This window comes from Petaurus breviceps, unplaced genomic scaffold, assembly GCF_028583685.1.
Source record: "Petaurus breviceps papuanus isolate PSGF00001 unplaced genomic scaffold, PetGlider_PUasm1.0 688, whole genome shotgun sequence".
Classification (NCBI taxonomy): domain Eukaryota; kingdom Metazoa; phylum Chordata; class Mammalia; order Diprotodontia; family Petauridae; genus Petaurus; species Petaurus breviceps.
Genome location: NW_027186457.1, coordinates 741753 through 760865, shown reverse-complemented (window position 1 = coordinate 760865; position 19113 = coordinate 741753). Strand labels below are relative to the sequence as shown.

The 19113-nt window shown below is 50.4% G+C and overlaps 1 protein-coding gene across 1 annotated transcript in view; it reads left to right on the top strand.

Annotated features, from left to right (window-relative positions):
* The window catches only part of OBSL1 (obscurin like cytoskeletal adaptor 1), a 24270-nt gene extending 5298 nt beyond the window's left edge, over positions 1 to 18972 (top strand). Inside the window, exons 7-23 of the mRNA XM_069104401.1 lie at positions 1971 to 2243; positions 5083 to 5355; positions 7193 to 7465; positions 8493 to 8765; positions 9409 to 9681; positions 11660 to 11935; positions 12012 to 12299; positions 12511 to 12786; positions 13319 to 13588; positions 13980 to 14252; positions 14972 to 15238; positions 15498 to 15610; positions 16530 to 16686; positions 16904 to 17065; positions 17728 to 18075; positions 18463 to 18570; positions 18851 to 18972. Of these exons, the coding sequence (XP_068960502.1) occupies positions 1971 to 2243; positions 5083 to 5355; positions 7193 to 7465; positions 8493 to 8765; positions 9409 to 9681; positions 11660 to 11935; positions 12012 to 12299; positions 12511 to 12786; positions 13319 to 13588; positions 13980 to 14252; positions 14972 to 15238; positions 15498 to 15610; positions 16530 to 16686; positions 16904 to 17065; positions 17728 to 18075; positions 18463 to 18569 (3902 nt within the window). The 3' untranslated portion in view covers position 18570; positions 18851 to 18972. The remainder of the gene's footprint in view (positions 1 to 1970; positions 2244 to 5082; positions 5356 to 7192; positions 7466 to 8492; positions 8766 to 9408; positions 9682 to 11659; positions 11936 to 12011; positions 12300 to 12510; positions 12787 to 13318; positions 13589 to 13979; positions 14253 to 14971; positions 15239 to 15497; positions 15611 to 16529; positions 16687 to 16903; positions 17066 to 17727; positions 18076 to 18462; positions 18571 to 18850) is intronic.
* Positions 18973 to 19113: the final 141 nt, after the last annotated feature.

The following is a 19113-nucleotide window of genomic DNA, read 5'->3' as shown; positions in this document are numbered from 1 at the left end:
GCATCGAGACGACGCTCTTCCGATCTGAGAGAGAGAGAGAGAGAGAGAGAGATGGGGAGGCCCTCCCCAATCCATCTATAACTGCCCTGCTCTGGAATTGAAATATTGAAGGGTAGAAATTTCATAACTGTCTAAGTTTCAGTCCAGTAGAGACTAATGATTTTCATCTTAGCAATTTGCCTGAATTCAGAAACTCATTATTTATAGAGGCTGTTATATGTTATCAAGCTTCAATGTTTCCATGGGTCAGCTCTCTGATCAATGTTGGAACTCAGTCCAGTGATACAGATTACAATCCATCCACACCTTCTCACCCTGGGAGACCTTGTCTACGCCCTCTCATAAATCCTACATGGGGTGAAGGGAGGCCCACTCAACATAACTGAGATCCTTCCCTTAGGTCACCTAGCATTCATGGGGTACTGAGGACACTCTACTGTACTGTGCTGACATGGCTGTCCATGGGTTATCTTTCATTCTTACCACAAGACCCACCCACCTCCTTTTCCAGGCATACCTCTCTTGGATGGTATCTTTTATGCTTCTACTGGCACACATAATTCACCACAGGTACCACGTGCTGCAGCCCACTGACACCCACCATGCACACCCCATTCCCACCACCCTTTCTTTGACCCATATTTTTGATTCCTCAGAGGCTGAGTCATTCCATGACTCACTGCCACATGGCATCACCGGAAGGATGTCAGAGTTTAAAAGATAAGATTTTGTTACAGGCAGAACCTTGGGGTTGTTGAAAATGCAGTGTGGTTTCCCCAAGGCTAGCCCACTGTGTTGGTCCCATTCAGTTGCCCCAGCTCCCTGTCCGTTTGCAGGGCCTGTCCAAGATGGATATAATAGGGACGGCTAGGTGATACAGGGGATTGAGTGTGGCCCCTGGAGTCTGGAGGACCTGAGTTCAAATCTAGCCTCAGATACTTGATACTTACTGGTCTGTGACCCTGGGCACGTTACTTAATCCTGATTGCCTCACCAAAAAAGATAGATAAAATAGTGATGCACCTGTTCAATGGCCATCCAATTTTAGACCAGAACTTGGACAATAAGACAGTTATTGAACAGTGGGGTCAGACCCAAACAGAAGGGATCGCTGCTGGCCACACACTGCCTTGGAAAACCACAAGTTGAACATTATCTGTATTTTATTTTCACAAACATTTCCCAATTTCATTTTAATCTGGTTCAGGCTGCACTTGGAAGTTTTGATGGGTCACATGTACACCTCTGGTCTACACAATTATATATTATGTAGGCTACTTATACATGGCCACTAGGTGGGGCAGTGGGTAGAGTGCAGGCTTGGAGTCAGGAAAACCAACTTCCTGAGTTCAAATCTGATCTCAGATACTTCCTAGCGGTGTGACCCTGGGCAAGTCACTTCACCCGTTTGCCTCAGTTTCCTCATCTGTAAAATAAGTTGGAGAAAGGAATAGCAAACCACTCCAGTATCTTTGCCAAGAAAGACCCAAATGGGGTCATGAAGAGTCTGAAATGACTGAAAAACGCCCAAACGACAGTAACAGACTTATACATTGGAAGGTTATCTTTGTATATGGTTATATCTGGTATGATAGTACATTAAAAATCTCTAACCAGGACCTCTAAACAAAAAGAACAGGTCATCAGAATGGCATGGGTAGGTGGTACATTGACATGACGACGTGTATGACGGGCAGGGTACATCTGACACCTGCGCTTTCGTGGTGGCACTAACCATTATATTCCCCATCACCTGGGCTGGGAGGTCCCCTAGACCCATCCATGTCTAGGGTACCTGTTGGGTTATCCAGCTCTGGATAGGGGCAGGAAGCAAGAAGGCTTGAAAGGTAGGGAGGGACCAGTTAGTGAAGGACGTTAAAAGTGAAGGACAAAAATGATTTTGGCCTTTGACTCCGCCATTATGATTGTGTTTTCATCTGTGCATGGGTATGTGTGCCTTTCCTCCACAGAGCCCCCCGTGAGGATTGTGCTCCCTCAAGAAAAGGTATCCATAGAGTCCATGAGCCCAGAACGTGTAGTACTCACGTGTGAGTTGTCCCGGGCCGGAGCCCCAGTGCATTGGTACAAAGATGGACTGCAGGTAGAAGAGAGTGAAGGCCTGGTGCTGCAGAGTGAGGGCCTTCAGCACCACCTGGTGATCCCTGCTGCCCAGCCCCAGCACGGGGGCGAGTATGCATGCAAAGCAGGAGAGGACTTGGCTTTCTTTATGGTCACCATCAAAGGTGAGAGGCCCGATTGGGCTAAGATTTCTGAGCAAGAGAGCTGTAGTCTCAGGGTCCCAGGCTAGAGGAAGCAGGAGCAACCTCTCAGCCTGCCTAGTCTAGGGGCCCCTTTTGGAAGGTCCTGCTGAAGGCACATGTTGTTGGCCCATTCTCTGACCGCTCTCTCCCTCACTACCCACACCTGTCTCACTTCTGGAAGTTTTAACAGATGACTCAGAAACAGAGAGCCCAGGGCCCAACAGTGAGGCAGGAAGGACTGCTGACTTCTTACTACTCCATGCTAACAGAAAGAATCCTAAAATCATAGAAGTCAAAGGACCTTAGAAGTTATCTCCCATGAAAAGAGTTCCCCTCACAGTACATCCAATGGGTGAGAGTCATCCAGAATTCCTTTGACTATTCAATAGTGAGTTCATCATCTAACAATGCAATGATTGCATTTGCATTCAACAACAAATATCTCTTCCTCATCTTCCATGTTCATGCTCTTTCCCTCCAATCTTCCCTTCTTCACAATATCCCTTTTACTGTAAGAACTTCACCAGCCTCCTGGTCACTGACACCACAACCTCAGTACCATCATTGACTCCTCTCCTCACTCACACTCACCCCATATGTCCAGTGTGTACTCAAACTTTGTCACTTTTACCTTCACAGTTCAGTCATATACATCACCTTCTCTCCACTCACACAGACTCTTGTCTGGACTATTACAATATTACATAAGGCTAATACTACCTCCTGAATCCCTCTGCCCAGAGTCTTTCCCCACTGCCAACCATCCTCCACCAGCTCCAAAATGGTTTTCCCAACGGGCATTTCTGACCATGTCACACCCCCTATTAAGTAAACTTTGGTGGCCCCTTGTTGCCTCTAGAATCAACTATAAAATCATCTTTAGCCTTTAAAGTGGTTCACTACCTGACTCCTCCCTACCTTTCAAGCCTTCTTATATACACTTCCCTACCCTCCACACACTTTTTGATCAAGCTACACTGGCCTATTTACTGGTCCTCACACCGGACACTCTTTTTCCCAGCTCAGTACATTTGCACTGTTTCCCCCATGCCTGGAATGCTGCCCCTCCTCATCTCTGCCTCTTAGACTCTCTGGCTTCCTTCAAGACCCAGTTTAGGTCATACCTACTCCAGAAGTCCTCTCCTGGTCCCCCTCACTGCTAGGACCTTTGCTCTGAGGTGGCCTCCCATCTATACTGTATGTATTTTGTATATATCTAGTCATTTGCCTGCTGTCTCCCTCATTACAGTGTGAGCCCTGGGATGGTGTTTTTGCCTTTTTTTTTGTATTCCCATTAAAGAGTTCCCAGCACATAATAAGGGCTTAATAAATGCTGGTTAATTTGACTTGCTATTCAGAGCATTGTGCTAAATCCCAAAACATTTAAGAGGGAGGAAAGATAAGTGGCAGCCCTCATAAAGCTTACAGTAAAAGGCGGTGCCCTCATAAAGCTTACAGTAAAGGGGGTGGCCTTATAAAGTTTATAGTACTATGGAAAAGAGGGTTATCTATTCCTAATCATTTGGCCCAAATCTACCTCCCTGTATATCCTAATGAGAGGGTTGGATGAGATGATCTCCAAGGGCCCTTCTAGCTTTAAACCCTATGGTCTCATGGTACAAAAAGACACAAGGGAACCAAAAATAGCTCTTATATAGATATCTGATAGTTACTATGCCTCATTAACCTAATCCTATCCCTGAAATTTCTATGCTACAAAACTCATTCTAGAGACTCGCCTCTCAGGGCAGAAAAACAAATCCATTACCTTCCCCCAGTCTCAACAATGTATTTATTTGCACCTGTGGTCTCCATCTTCTCCTCTGGCTCAGAACTAAATGCTGGTCTGGTCTCCAGCTTCCAAATCCTGCGTTTTTGTTCTAACTTATTGGTTTGCTGCAGTGGCCACCAGGGGAGTTCCAAGCAGGCCCTAATTAAGGTTGCTTCCATCTTGAAATGACTGGATTCTGGCATGGATGATAATATCTCTATAAAAAAGTATAAACATCCCCACCAAACCACATTTAGGACTTTGTTCTGACATTGCTGATGTGTCTTCAAACTGACTCGTCCTGGTTGTCACTGAATTAATCTCACCTTGAGGAAATTCAAGGTACTTAGCTCCTAGTTAACAGTCTTCAGTGCTGATGAAGAGAAACACTTGAACTTGGCCTTTATAAAGAAGAACATAGACAAACAGAGCTGAAAATCTACTGAAAGACACAGAGAACTGCAAATATCTGCAGAGAGCAGCCCCAGCCTCAGGAGCAATGAAGAAAGGGAAGGGGAAAATAATTGCTTTATCTGTTTTGAAAAATCAGAAGCTAAAGTTTTTGCATCTTCTGTCAGGCCAAATGTTCTGCATGTGATGGACCAGCTTACCTGGACAGTTTTGGTGAAAGCCCAGCACATGTTGCCCTTGACCCAGAACTGTAGCTCTGCATTTCAGTAATGGAGACATCTCTTAAATAATCTCTTTGTGGCTGATGATCCCAGCCAGGGATCCATGACAGTAACCCTCAGCTTGCATGCAAACATTCAGGCCAACACTGTATTGGGGGTCTTTTCTTGGTAGTATCAAACCTCCCCATTTCACAGGGGCTTCAGACAAATCTATATTCTTGGCTCCCCCCCCCCTACCCTGCCCCATACTTTCAGAGGACAGTACCCTAGGGTGAGGACTCCTAAACTCTAGGACTGTCCGATCAAGTATGCTTGTGACCACATTAGTGGGTGTTTGTTAAAGAATATAACAAAATCTAACCCTGAGTCTGCATGTTATAATGATGTATCTCAAAAGTTTCACTGTTTCCCACTGCAGAACCCCCCGTGAGGATCTTGTTCCCTCAGGACGAGGTGTCAGTGGCTGCCGAGAGCTCAGAACGGGTGGTTTTGAGATGTGAGCTGTCCCGGGCTGGAGTCCCTGTTCGCTGGTACAAGGATGGGCTGGTGATAAAGGAGAACGAAACCCTGGCCCTTGAGAATGAGGGCCCCTATTGCCATCTGATACTGCCTGCAGCCCAGCCCCAGGATGGGGGGCAGTTTGTGTGCAAGGCAGGAGATGACCTCGCTGTCTTCAACGTCACCATCACAGGTGGGCATGAACGCACATTGGAGACTGTCCAGCTGGTACTGGGCTCTTCCCCAGCTGTCAGGGCAATAGGGAGAGTGGGCGTCTTCTGAACAAAGAAGTGCTTACCCAGTACAGGGGAGCATCTCTGGGATACAAGCATGGCAGCAGAGGTGAGCTAAGTAGCTAAAGAGAGGAGAGGTTCAGCACTTCTATTAGACCAGCCTGTCTCTAATGAGTAGGATGTGTGGTGAGCAGGGAGTAGCACGAGTATAACTGGGGAGGCTGGATGAGATTCGAGGTAAATGGTCACAATGCAATTGTACCATCCCAGGACCAGCTGAAGAAACTCGGGGTGTTGATTTGGAAAGAAGGAGACTTGGGAAAAGCTTGATAGCTCATAGGATCACAAGAGTTTTGGATGGCTTCAGTGGCCATCTAGTCCAGCCCATAACTGTGTCCACAATGGCCCCATCAGGAAGTCACCCAGTCCTTTCTGGAGACCTCAAGCAAGGGGGAACCCATTACCTCCTAAAGCAGAATATTTCCTCGTCAGACAATTCTGTTCAGTGACCAAAATCTTCCTCTCAACAACCAGAGGTGAGGAACCTGTGACCTCAAGGCCACATGTGGCCCTCTAGGTGTTCAAGTGAAGCCCTTTGACTGAATCCAAACTTCACAGAACAAATTCTGAGGGGATCCCCCAGAAGGCCACATGTGTTGTCAAGGCCACAGTTTCCCCACCCCTGACCCCATTGTTCCAAGCTCTGCCCTCTGGATCTAAACAGAAAAAGTCTAATCCCTCCTTAACATGACAGTCCTTCAAACATCAGACGTAGGTGCTCCTGTTCTCCCTGGGCCTTCTGTTCCCCAGCCTAAACATTTCTACTTCCTTCAGCCCATTTTTCATGACATGATCTTAATAACTTTTACCATCTTGAGTTGCCTTCAAGTATTAAACATACCCCCCCAAAATCCAGACATTCCTGACTTGACAGCCATCCTCTAGTGAAATGGGCTGCTTCGGGAGCTCATGGAACACACAGCTCCCCAGAATGGATGGGGAGGGGATGTGACTGCCAGGGCATCCTCCAAGTCTGATATTCTGTGATTTTGTGCCGGGACCTGGTTCTTTCTCCATTCATGTCTTGATCATGGCAAATGGAAATGTTCATAACTATTCATCAACAAGGATTTTTATTAAGTGTTTACTATGTGCCAGGTACCATGTTAAGCTCTGGGGAATAAAGAAAGGGAAAAAACAGAGCCCCATCCTCATTCTAAGAATAATATTACATTCTAAGGAGGGACAGTGTGTAAACAACTGTATATCCAAGGTGTCTAGCTCATAAATGGGAGATAATTTCTGAGGAAAGGCACTGGGGGAGGGAGGCTCAGGACTGGGGAAAGGCCTCATACATACAGAAGTTAGGATTCTAGCTGAGGAGAGTGAGCATTCTAGGCATGGCACACAGCCAGCAAAAAAGGCCCAGAACAGCTTTGTTGGTCTCTGTTTGAGGCTTATGCTGATTCAGAGCATGAAATGTATTGAGCTGGTAGTCCCCTAAAACCTCTGAATTTCTTTCACATAAGCCCATTTGTAAAATATTTATCCACACACCCCTGTATTGCTGCTTTATAAACATTGCTTGAGCTCAGCAGGAGTGCAAGAAAAGCCCCAGGGAATTAAGTCATCCCCAGACTGGAGGCTTGGTAACTGGAGACTAACAACAACCATACTGATGATGATGATGATGGTGATAATTATAACTGGCATTTGTCACTTTGAGGTTTACAAATTGCTTGGTCCCATTTGAATTTTGCAAAACCCCTGATTGTGACTGCACGGTTCCCACTTCAGAGCCCCCTGTCCGGATCACACAGCCCCAAGATGAGGTGTTCCTGACTGCCATGACCTCAGAGAGAGTGGTCTTGACATGCCATGTCTCCCGACCTGGAGCCTCTGTGGGCTGGTACAAGAACGGGATGGAGGTGGAAGTGAGTGAAGACTTGGTTCTGGAGAGTGAGGGCCTCCAGCATCGGCTCGTGCTGCCTTCTGTGAGGCCCCAGGATGGAGGCGAGTTTGTATGCAGCACCAGAGATGACTCTGCCTTCTTCACTGTGACCGTAACAGGTCAGGTGGCCCCGTGGGGCTGGGACTCTGGGCAGCAGAATGAGGGGAGTTCTTGGGAAATGTGTGCTAAGACTAGGCTCTTAGAAATGGAGGCAAATTACTTTTGACAACTTTACTCTGATGGCAAGGGGTTTACTGATGCTGCCCTGTGTCGGGGAGTATGTTATGTGGGAGTACCTGAGCTTGTCAGCCCTACTCCATCACTCTGGATTGGGGACCCTGGGAGTGGAGAGTCTAGGGATGGCACAGCTCTCAGACATCCCAGCCATAGAGGGGTGGGAGGGGATGGATACAGCAGGGACCGTACAAAGTAACTGTGTCTGGGAGTCAGGCATCTGGGTGGCAATCTGGAGACTCTTGGCAAATCTGGGAGAATCGACAACCTATATATCCGTGTATTGGCAATCCCTAAAACCAATTGGGCCTTCTTTCTACCAAGAAGAAGCTCCTTGTGAGTCCCTCCCTATTCAGCGTCCAGTTTTCAGGGATATTCCAGGTAAAAATCTCCATTTTGAGGAAGGGGTCAGGACAGCCATCCTTCTTTATCTGCTTTTCAACAGGATCTTGTGGGTTCTCTTCCCCTATTAAACATAATCTCATTGAGGGCAGGGAACATCTTATAGCTTATATATGTGTCCCCATCACCCAGCAGGTATCTGGAGGCTAGTAAGTGCTCAATAACTTCCTAATAATTAGACCTGACCCCAAATGGGCTGACTCCAGAAATAAGTTCCAGCTAGATGACCCCTGCTGTGAAGGCAGTTCAGGCATGGCTGGAATAGATTACATCTTGGGGCCCTTCTAACTTGGAGAATCTACATTTCTTCCTGGGGGCAGACTATAAGTTCACATTGTCCCAGTGACTGTCTCTGAGACAAACGTTACAAAGCTTTTGAGAAGGGAGTGCTCTACCTGAATCCTTGTTCAACACAGTTCCCCGTTAACAAACAACAATTTGATCCATTACCCCAGTGCACGTGAAGTCAACTGTCCATGATTCTGGGTGGCTCTATCTTCCCCACTGCAGACCCCCCGGTGAGAATTCTAGCCCCTCAGGACATGGTGTCCATAGCAGCCCTCAGTTCAGAGCCAGTGGTCCTGAAATGTGAGCTGTCCCAGGCCGAAGTCCCCGTGCACTGGTACAAGGATGGGCTGGAGGTGGAGGAGAGTAAGGCTTTGGTCCTGGAGAGCGAGGGGCCCCACCACCGCCTGGTTCTGCCTGCAGCCCAGCCCCAGGATGGAGGAGAGTTTATGTGCAAGGCTGGAGAAGACTCGGCCCTCTTCAATGTCACCATCACAGGTCAGGAACCAAGCAAGACTGGCTCTGGGCACTTCTGGGCTTACTCAGAACTGGGGAAGTTCCCTGGGACACAAACACAACACCCAAGGTGAGGGAAGCAGCTGAAGAGGGGAGAAGATAACTATTATATAAATATATATAATATATTATAATATAAATGTATAATAATATATTATAATATAAATATATAATAATATATTATATTATATAAGCCCTCTTCCACCCACTCTCATTTTACTGACGAGGAACTAAAGTCAGAGTGTATGTAACTCACCCAAGGTCACACAGGTAGGAAGTAAAAAGGCCAGTCTTCAGACTCAAATTTTACATAGAATTTCCAAATCCTACACTTTCCCCACTGAACATACCACCTCATGAGGCATCTGTCCTTCTATGGGAACACGTGGGGAAATCAGATGGTAGTGATGGCATTGGGGTGGCCTGTGATGAGCAGGATGGATTTGTAAATGTAGCTGGAGTGACCAATTGAACCCTTTTTTGGAAGCAGGGATTCTGGCACATGGACTGGGCTAGATAACTCCTGAGATGCCTTCCTCCTTGAGATTCTTTGATTCTGGGACTGTTTCCAGAGTGTTTGTATGACTGATTCATCTCTAGATATGACTGTTTTTCCACTCTGTAGAGCCCCCAGTGAGAATCCTGTTCCCCCAGGATGAGGTGTCTGTAGCTGCTGTGAGTTCAGAGCGAGTGGTCCTGAGGTGTGAGCTTTCCCGGGCTGGAGCCCCTGTGCGCTGGTACAAGGATGGGCTGGAGGTGGAAGAGAGTGAGGCCCTGGTCCTGGAGAGCGAGGGGCCCCACCACCGCCTGGTCCTGCCTGCAGCCCAACCCCAGGATGGAGGGGAGTTTGTGTGCGATGCAGGGGATGACTCGGCCTTCTTCATCGTCACTGTCACAGGTCAGGGCTCTGGCAGGACTGGGGGAGGCAACTGCAAGTTTCCATGGGGTTTCCTCTCTCTTCTAAACTCCCTGGTGTCGAGGGGCCGCTTCTCTGGGCTCACACTGGCTTTGCCATCACTTGTAAGCATGCTGCCAGGTGAGAGGACAGCTAAGCCCCAATGACCTTCTGTAGCATTCTCTTCCCTAAGAAACTGAATTGTGAAGCATTTCAGAGCTCACCAGGGTAGAAAGGGAGAGATGAAGGAAGCGGTGCATAGGAGAGAGCCAATGTGAGAGTAACCTTGGCCCTCCTTCCACCTCCCCCCTGAAGAGGCCAGACCCCGCCCAGAGCCCCTAGTTCAGACACAGCTCGCTAGGCAACCACTCAGACCTTCCTGGACATCCATCCCCAGCCCCACCTGCTGCTTACTTCAGTCCCAGTGTCTGTTCAACACACCGTTCCTCAGCATTATACTTCTCCACTCAGTACTCCACTTTGACTCATGGGTACCCCCAAAGCCATTGGGTGCTGCCCCATCTCTTGCCCCTTTGCATTCCCTTAGCCCACGTGGAAGCAGAATGTGACTTATCCAAAAACTTTGGCTAGCGCCTAAGGGGAAGAGATAAAAATGCAACCAACTTGGACAGAATATAATTCACATTAACTTGGTGCATACTGGATGCAAGCGCTGGACAAATCCCAATCCCTGCCCCTCTCGAAGTTTAGTCTCCAAATTAACAGAACAGCAAAGTTCCTGGAGTCACAAAGAGTCAGACCAAATTAAAACGTCTGAATAACCACAAAGAACATTTATATAGTGTTTAAAGGTTTGCAAAATACAAATATCTCATGGCAAACCACTCCAGTATCTCTGCCGAGAAAACCCCAAATGGGGTCATGAAGAGTCAGACACTGAAAAAAACACTGAACAGCAAACCAAAAAAAGATCAAGAGCCCAGAAATCGTATCCTAATATTCCCACAAGAAAACCCTCCCATACGATAACCGTACAATAATAGCTAGCATTTCTATGGCTTTTTAAGGCTTTCAAAGTGTTTTCCACAGGCCATCTTATTTGATCCTCACAACAAACCCTGTAAACCAGGGGCTGTTATGATTACCATTTTACAGATGAGGAAACTGAGGCCAAGAGGTTAAGTGTGAGGGAAACTACTGCCCGGGGCCAACCCAGATAATATCTGAGGCAGGCTTCAAATTCTGAGGCTTCTCACCTCCAGCACTCCGTCCGCTACTATCCACCCAAATGCCATCCATCTACGACCCTAAACAGGGACCTGCCCAGGCTTTCATGGCTTTACCTATACCCATATCCCTTAAAGAGAGACAGCCCAGGGTAGCAGAAAGAGGACTGAGTCTAGAAGCAGAACCTGCCTTTGGCATCGACTCCCTGTGTGACTTTAAAAGTCCCTGGTCCTTAGAATCTAAAAGGACCAGCTGTTTAAAGCTAGAAGAAGGACCTCAGAGGTCATCTAGTCCAAACTCCTTATTTTACAGATCTTGGTGAAATGGGCCTCAGTTTCCCCATCTATAAAATGATGGGGTTGGACCAAATGGACTTCATATGCAGGTTATACTTAAAAATTTGTCGAGTGTATGTGTATATGGATGTATATATGATTGTATTTATCATATATTTATCACATATTTATCATATATTTATATTATACTACACTACACTATATTATATATTATATCATATTGTCATATCATATCATGTCATATCATGTTATATCATAATATATCTTATTTTTCCCCCAGAGAGCTAGTTGTTAAACATTTACCAGAACATCACTTCAGATAGTCAACTATTATTCCCATTTGAGAGACTGAGGAACTGAGGCCCAGGGAAATTAAGGTTATATAGCCAGAGAGTGTCAGAGTTGAAGCTTATACATAGTGCCTGATGGGAGTTGAGGGGGGAAGCCTGGAGCCCCTTGCCCTTCCCCCCTCCTTCTCATCCCCTCCCTTCCACCAGTACCCCCAGAACGGATAGTGCGCCCATCAGCCCGCTTCCTGCAGCTTCAGTTCAGGTCCCCTGGTCGCGTGGAGCTTCACTGTGAGGTGTCCCCTGTGGGGGCCCGCGTGTGTTGGTACAAGGATGGGCTCGAGGTGGAGGCATCAGAAGAATTGAAACTGAGGGCCGAGGGGCCAGTCCGGACCCTCACCCTGCCCCATGCCAGGCCCCAGGACGCTGGAGAGTACGTCTGCGAGACCCGAGATGAGGCAGTCTCCTTTGACGTCCGCCTGGCTGGTCAGTGTGCTGCTCAGGAAAGGGAGAAGTGGGGGGACACCCCAACATTTTCCTCAACCCGGACTTCCCCCAACAGAGTCCCCAGTGCAATTCCTCCTCCCCGAGGCGGCTCCCTCTCCACTATCTGTGTCCGCTGGGGAGCATTTGGTCCTAAGCTGTGAGCTGTCCAGAGCGAGCGCCCCAGTGTTCTGGAGCCACAATGGAGGCCCTGTCCTGGAGGATGGGAACCTGGAGCTTCGGGCCGAGGGGCCTCGCCGCATGCTGCTCATCCAAGCTGCCCACCCCTCTCATGCTGGGAACTACACGTGCCGGGCTGGGTCTGACCCTGAAGCCCCCACCCTCACTTTCCCTGTCCAGGTGACTGGTAAGTAGAGGAGGACAGTCAATGGGGAGGGGGAAAAACTGGGGGAGGGGAAGCAGAGGCCCCTGGGGGTGGGCATCCTCAGTCCCCAGAACAGAGAGGGCCCGGTCTACCCACACACATACATACATACGTATACACATCCATACACAGCATCGTCTCTCCCACCCCCTTCCCTGCTTTCCCCATGACTCGGTGGGCTCTGGCCCTACAGAACCTCCTGTGAGAGTGTTGACACCTGAAGCATCCCGAACTGGGGTTCGATGCGCCCCAGGCAGGGACCTGGAGCTGGCAGTGTGCCTTTCGGGGCCTGGGGGGGCCGTACGCTGGTACAAAGACGGGGAGCGGCTGGCCAGCCGGGGGCGGGTGCGGCTGGAGGAGGCCGGGGCACAGCGGGTGCTTCGGGTGCGGGGGGCACGGAGCGGGGATGCCGGCGAGTACCTCTGTGATGCCTCCCAGGACAGTCGCATCTTCCTCGTCAGTGTGGAAGGTAATGAGTCTCCCCCACATACACCCCAGACCCTCCACAGTGCTCTCTGAACTCCCCACCCCACCCCACTGCCTCTCATAATCCCTGAGTATCCCATTTTTCCCTCCAGCTTTCATTTCCTTCCTTCTTCCCTTCTGATCTAACCTCCTTTTCCCCCATCTTCCCATTTGCAGCTCACTTTAAAAAAAAAGAGTGGGGAGAGCTATCTCAAAATTTTACTAGGAAGCGATTTATACTTAGCGTTTTGTTTGTACAAATAGGAAGTGGTGAACAAGAATCTTGAGAAGGAATGGGGGGGGGGCAGAGTTGGGGAGGTGGGAAGAGATACAACAGCTTGAGGCTAGACTTCCTGGGAAAGCGAGAGAAGGGGGGAGAATTGAGGGTCTGAGAGGAGGTTGGCAGGAGAGAAGAAGGTAGCTTCCCTGGGACAGCTTGGGGTAGGGATGATAGTGGTCAGAGAGACTGAGGGAGGAGGAGCTCTCACTCTCTCACCACCTTGGCCCAACAGACAGTGTCCCTCTTCTCCCTGCAGAACCCCCCCAGGTGAAGCTAGTTTCAGAACTGACTCCACTGACTATCCAAGAGGGTGATGATGCCACATTCCGCTGTGAGGTTTCCCCATCAGATGCCGAGCTCAGCTGGCTTCTAAATGGCACTTCAGTTACCCCTAGTGGCCGGGTAGAAACCAGCCAGAATGGCCCAAACCACACCCTGATCATTCGGGGCTGCCGGATCAGTGACTCCGGCATGGTGACCGCCCAGACCAAGGGAGCTGAGACTACTGCCCGGCTCCATGTCAGAGGTGAGGGCAAAACCACCTCCCATCTCTCTTTTACCTTCCAACACTTTTGCCCCAACTCTAACCTAGAATTGAATCATAGACTGTAGCTAGACACAGAATATGCCTTAAAGATCATCTTGTCCAGCATTCTCATTTACAAATGAGGAAACTAAGAACATTTAAGCTCAGAAAATTTATGTGGTAGAGCCTGGACAGGTCCTAGGACTCCAGACTCCCGCGTCAGTCTTCTTTCAACCAGAATGAGTTTGGAGGGCTAAGTTTGGAAGGAAGTAATACAAGTTTGAGGCACTCCTTGCCCCCCTCCTCTCCCCCCTCCCCCCTAGTCTACCTTACTTCCTCCCCAGAGCTATCCCTCTAGTTTAGGGATTCATTACCCTTCCCTCTTCTTCAGAGGCTGAGCTGCTATTTTTGCGGAGGCTACAGGATGTGCGTACTGAAGAGGGCCAGGATCTGTGCATGGAAGTGGAGACCAGCCGCGTTGGGGGAAAAGGAGTAGTGAGCTGGCATCGAGGGGGAAAGCCTCTCCCCGAAGACGATAGGTTCTCTGTGGTCCAGGATGGCCGAGTGCACTGCCTGATCATCCGAAAAGTCATGGTGAGTGACCAGGGCATCTACAGCTGCAAGAGTCACCACGACCGTACACAGGCTCGGCTGGTTGTGAGGCGTGAGTACCCCACAAACACCCCCCACTCCATACCCGCCTCTTAATGCCCCCTCAGAGACTCACCCTTGCCTGGCCTCGCTCAGGAAGAGGTAGGGCATCCCTTAGCTAGGGTTCTTCTCATCTTCCTTTCCTATTCAGTAGAGGAGATGTATGTAATCCCCCTCTCCAAGAATCCCTTCATTTCCTCTGAGGCCTAGCCAAACAAACATGCCACACAGGTGGATCCTTACCTAGGCCCCTGACACCTGACTCAGAGTGAAAAAGGAATCTGGCCCCTGTTCCCAAACACTTTTGGCCATCTCTCTCCAACTCGAGCATATCCTACAACAAGCAAGCCCTCTTACCAGGAGTCCCCCAGTGCCCCCACAAATTCTTTTCTGAAACCCAAATGTTCCTCCTTCTCTGTCTCCTCTGGACCAAATCAAGGTAGGAGACAGAAGTGAGTAGGGATGAGAATTGCTACTGGTGTCTTTCCCAAGTCTGTGCCAACAAAGTGTGCCCTGGCACCTCCCTGACCATAGCATAAGGGATGAGTCCAGGCACTCTCCAGTAGTACTTATGGGATCGTATCCAAAGCTAGAATAATTCCTTTTCAGCCAGGCCTGTGGTAGATTCCTTGAAAACAAGGGCATCGTGGGATGTTGGGGGAGGGTGTCCCCATCCACACCCAGCTGGGGACCCCAGCTCCACTCACTTCTTTGCTCCCTTCCTCCCAACAGCTGAGCAGCTGAAGGTGCGGCATCGCCTCGAAGATGTGGTTGTCACTGAAGGGGGAAGCGCCACTTTCCAGTTGGAGTTGTCTCAGTCTGGGGTGATTGGAGAATGGGCCCGGGGAGGGGTCCGGCTGGAGCCCGGTCGGAACTGCCAGATCAGCGCCCAGGGCCACAACCACTCCCTGGTGCTCAGTGGTCTCGGCTTGGCTGATACTGGAACCGTATCTTTCACCACCGACACCCTGCGCTGCGCGGCCCGGCTGGAAGTGAAAGGTCTGCCTCCCCTCACTGTTAGCCCACACAGACCCCTGTCCCCACTCTCTTCCTCACCATTTCCATCACTCACTGTCCACCACTTCCAACCACTCTTAGGCCATTCGCCTCAGCATGCTACTGCCCCCTAGCGTCCATCCCACACTAACAGCCTCCTTCCACCCATACCCACTGCCCTCATTTCTCACGCATCTTGCCTCACCCCACATTTCATTCTTTCTATTCTCTGACAGTCTCCCCCTCTCATGTCCACCCTTAGAGATACCTTTAGCCATTGTGAAGGGGCTGCGGGACCTAGAAGTGGTGGAAGGTGATTCAGCCACGTTTGAATGTGAGCTGTCCAGGACCCAAGCTGACCTCACGTGGGATAAGGTCAGCTCCCAAACCAGTAGGCTTTCAGCCTCCAACACCTCCTCCCCACTAAGCTCTTCCCCACCCCACAAGGATGGGGGTAACGGAAGGACCTCTGTGTCTTTATATGTTTATAAAAATGTGTGCACATATATATTCATATGCAGTTTATGAATGTATATGTACATATATGATCCTGTGCTGTTTGTATGTTTACAAATGTTTGTATACGGTTTGTGTGTTTACAAATGTATATGTGTATATATACACACATATATGTGTATTTGTATGTGTGTGTATAAGCATATATATGTTTATACGCCATTTAATTTTGACCCTGGAAAGTCCCTTCCCTTTTCTGGCCCCCAGTTTCTTCATCTGTAAAATGAAGGGTGTAGGACTATATATAATCGCTAAGTCTCCTTCCGTACTGTCATAAATCCCGTGCCCCTGGCAGGACCAATAGTGGGGGGGAGGGCGCTGCGGGGGGTGAGTGAAAGAAGGGGGAGGCGAGGTGTCAGGTAAGGAGCGTTTCGGGACCAGAAGTGAATTGCATTGCCCCAAATACCTACATTCACTCAGCTGAAATCTAGGTAAAAGGGACAGGCGGTCTTGAGAAGGGAAAGAAGGCGTAAAGGTCGCCCCTAGTCTGAGCAGAGGAGCGGGGGTGAAGGAGGGGTGGGGTGGGGGAGGTGCGGGATCTCATAGCGCCAGGCAGTCAGCCAACCGGGTTCGTGGGGCGGGTTTACAGACTGGTGGTGTGGGTGGGAAGGTGAGGTCTGTTTTAGTGCGGAGCAGCAGGAGTCACCGAGACCGCCTACCCGGCTCACTGCCTTGGGAGGCACCTGGAGCCGCAGCTGGGGAGGCGGGGAGGCAGGGGGAGGTGCAGGCTTCAGCGCTGGCCTCTGACCCCAGTGACCAAGCCCCCTCCCACTACCAGGACGGCCAGGAGCTGTCGCCCAGCCCTCGGCTCCGGATCCAGGCTCTCGGCTCCCGCCGGCTCCTCCAGCTCCGGCACTGCGTCTCTGCGGATGCAGGCACCTACCGCTGCTCCGTAGGGAACGCCCAAGCTACGACTGCCCACCTCACCGTGCGGAGTGGGTACCGGGGCTCCCGCGACTCTGCTACGGGAGTGGGGAGGGGCGGAGGACCCTGGGGGCGGGGATGGGGGCTGCTGAGGAGATCTAAGCCCCGGGGGAGGTCCGAGGAAGTCTACCTGGGGGTGTGATGCGGGGGGGGGGGGGGGGGGCGGGTGGGATGGGAGGGGGCGGTGTCACGACCTCAACCCGCCCCCTCCTTGGTCCGGACCCGCAGAGAGGGAGGTGTCAGTGCTGCATGAACTAAAGCCTGTGAGGGCCGGTGAGGGCGACGGCGCCACATTCAAGTGTACTGTGTCCGAGCCCGGTATCCCTGGTTGCTGGCAGCTGGGAGGCCGCATCCTGCGCCCAGGGGGCCGTGTCCGAATCCGACAGGAAGGTGTGAGAGCTAACATCCCTCCCCAGTCCTCAAAAATAGAAACACGCCCCCCCACACACACACACACATACACACTAGCAGCAGCAGGGAAGTCACCGTTCCCCAACTTCTCTCCCTGACCTCCCATCCTCCTCCCCCGACACACACTACTACAACCCTCAGCTTTGAGACTGTACCTTTCCTCAACCTTTCTCGTTCTCCAATGTCTTTCTCCCTCCTCCGGTATCCAAGACCACTCCCTTCAGAGGCTCAGTAATTCCAGGCAGGGAGCAGCACAAACCCTCGAATCTTAGTCCACAACAACCTCTTCCCCTCAGCCCCAAGTGGTCCCTTCTTACCCTCGACCTCTAGTTGAGTGGAGGACTTTGCTTGCCCAGCCTGGAATTACTGAGCCTCTGAAGGGAGTCGGATGCCCTATCCCTGATTGGGGAGGGGAGAAGATAATGTTATCGTCTACCCTAATGGAGTAGGTGTCCCCTAAGAGATCACTAGACCAGGAAGCTGAAGTCTTGATAATCTTAGCCCAGTTCTCTCATTTTACAAATTGGGAAGCTGGAGTCCAGAGAGGCGGTGATTTACCCAAGGGCAGGTGAAATGGAACATTCTCAAGGTTAGAGTTGGAGGCTGTAGAAGGAGGTGCATCAGGGTTGAAGGGCAGTGATACTACTTGATGCCCAGTGTGGGAACATTCAATGAGACGTCATACCTCAGCTATTTCTTTCTTTCCCCTCCACTCCCAGCCCTGCCTCTCCAGATCTGTCGTAAACCCCCTCGAGAGAAGACAGTGTTGGCAGGTCGGAGGGCAGCATTAGAAGTGACTGTGTCCAGGGCAGGTGGTCACGTTCGATGGCTGCTGGGTGGGGTTGATTTGCCACCTGGACCAAAGTATGAGTTTCGAAGCCACGGGGTCACCCACAGTCTGATCATTCACAACGTCCAGCCCACTGATGAGGGCACCTACTGCTGCCAGGCTGGAGAAGACAGTGCCAATACTAATCTGCTAGTGGAAAGTGAGTAAGGGACCTGGGCTGGGCTGGGGGAAAGAGGACTGAGGTAGTAGGGTTGGGCTTAGGTGAGAACCTTGGTGGAAGCAGCAGACAAGAGGAGAATCACAGACAGAGAAGGGTCAGTGTAAGGTCTCAGAGGGGTGTTGTGGGGAAAAGGATGGAGGCCGGGGTCAACCTGGGTGAGGCAAGGACAGCATGTGAGAGAGGTAGGTGCTTTGTGCCTTTAGGGAAAGGGGATCTAGAGAAGAGCCCTCAGCTCTGCCCACAGCCCAAAACCCCCTTTCCTTTGATTTGCAATCTCCCCTTCCATGACTCCTTAATAATTCTAACCTTGTACCATTGTCTCTTTCCCACCTGTGTCTATCTCTGTCCTGCTTATACCTCTCCTAGGATATGTGCTCAGAAAGGGTGTGAAGGTAGGGGGTGCAGGGGAGAGGGGCTGCATGAGCTGCAAAGAGTTGGGACCCCAATCCTGGGAAGCCAAGCTCTGGCTATGAGGTATCACAACTCCAGGGCAGCTAGGTTCCCCCTTGTGTCCCTCACCCTTCACAGGGCAGTCTCCCCATTCTGACCTTCCTGAGTTCCCACCATCCTATTTCTCTTTCTTTTATCCCTGCTCCTTGCCTCTCCCCCTCTCTCTTAAGAGCCCCAACAGGCAGGAGGTATGGACAGAAAGAGAAAACCCTCTTCTTCTTCCTATGTGAATGGCCCTCTGTGATAAAGGGAATGAATGAGGGGAAGAGGGAGGCCTGGAGACAAAGAATCTTTTCCTCTGCAGGTAGCTAGAATCTGTCCCAGACCCAGGATGGATGCCCAAGGACAGATGAGAAGCCAAAACAGCCTCTGGGTCTGGGGAGCCTGGGAGGAGAGGGGAGAATAAACACAGCCCAGCGTTCTGCACACCTGTCCCTCAGTCTCTCTGTGGTGTTGGGTCACTGCTCTAACCATTCACACATTGTCACTGGGTGCTCGCCACTTTCACTGCTCCACCTCCCCCCAGGGGGCTGCTGGGAAACCACTCCTGCTTCAGGCCTTGCAATT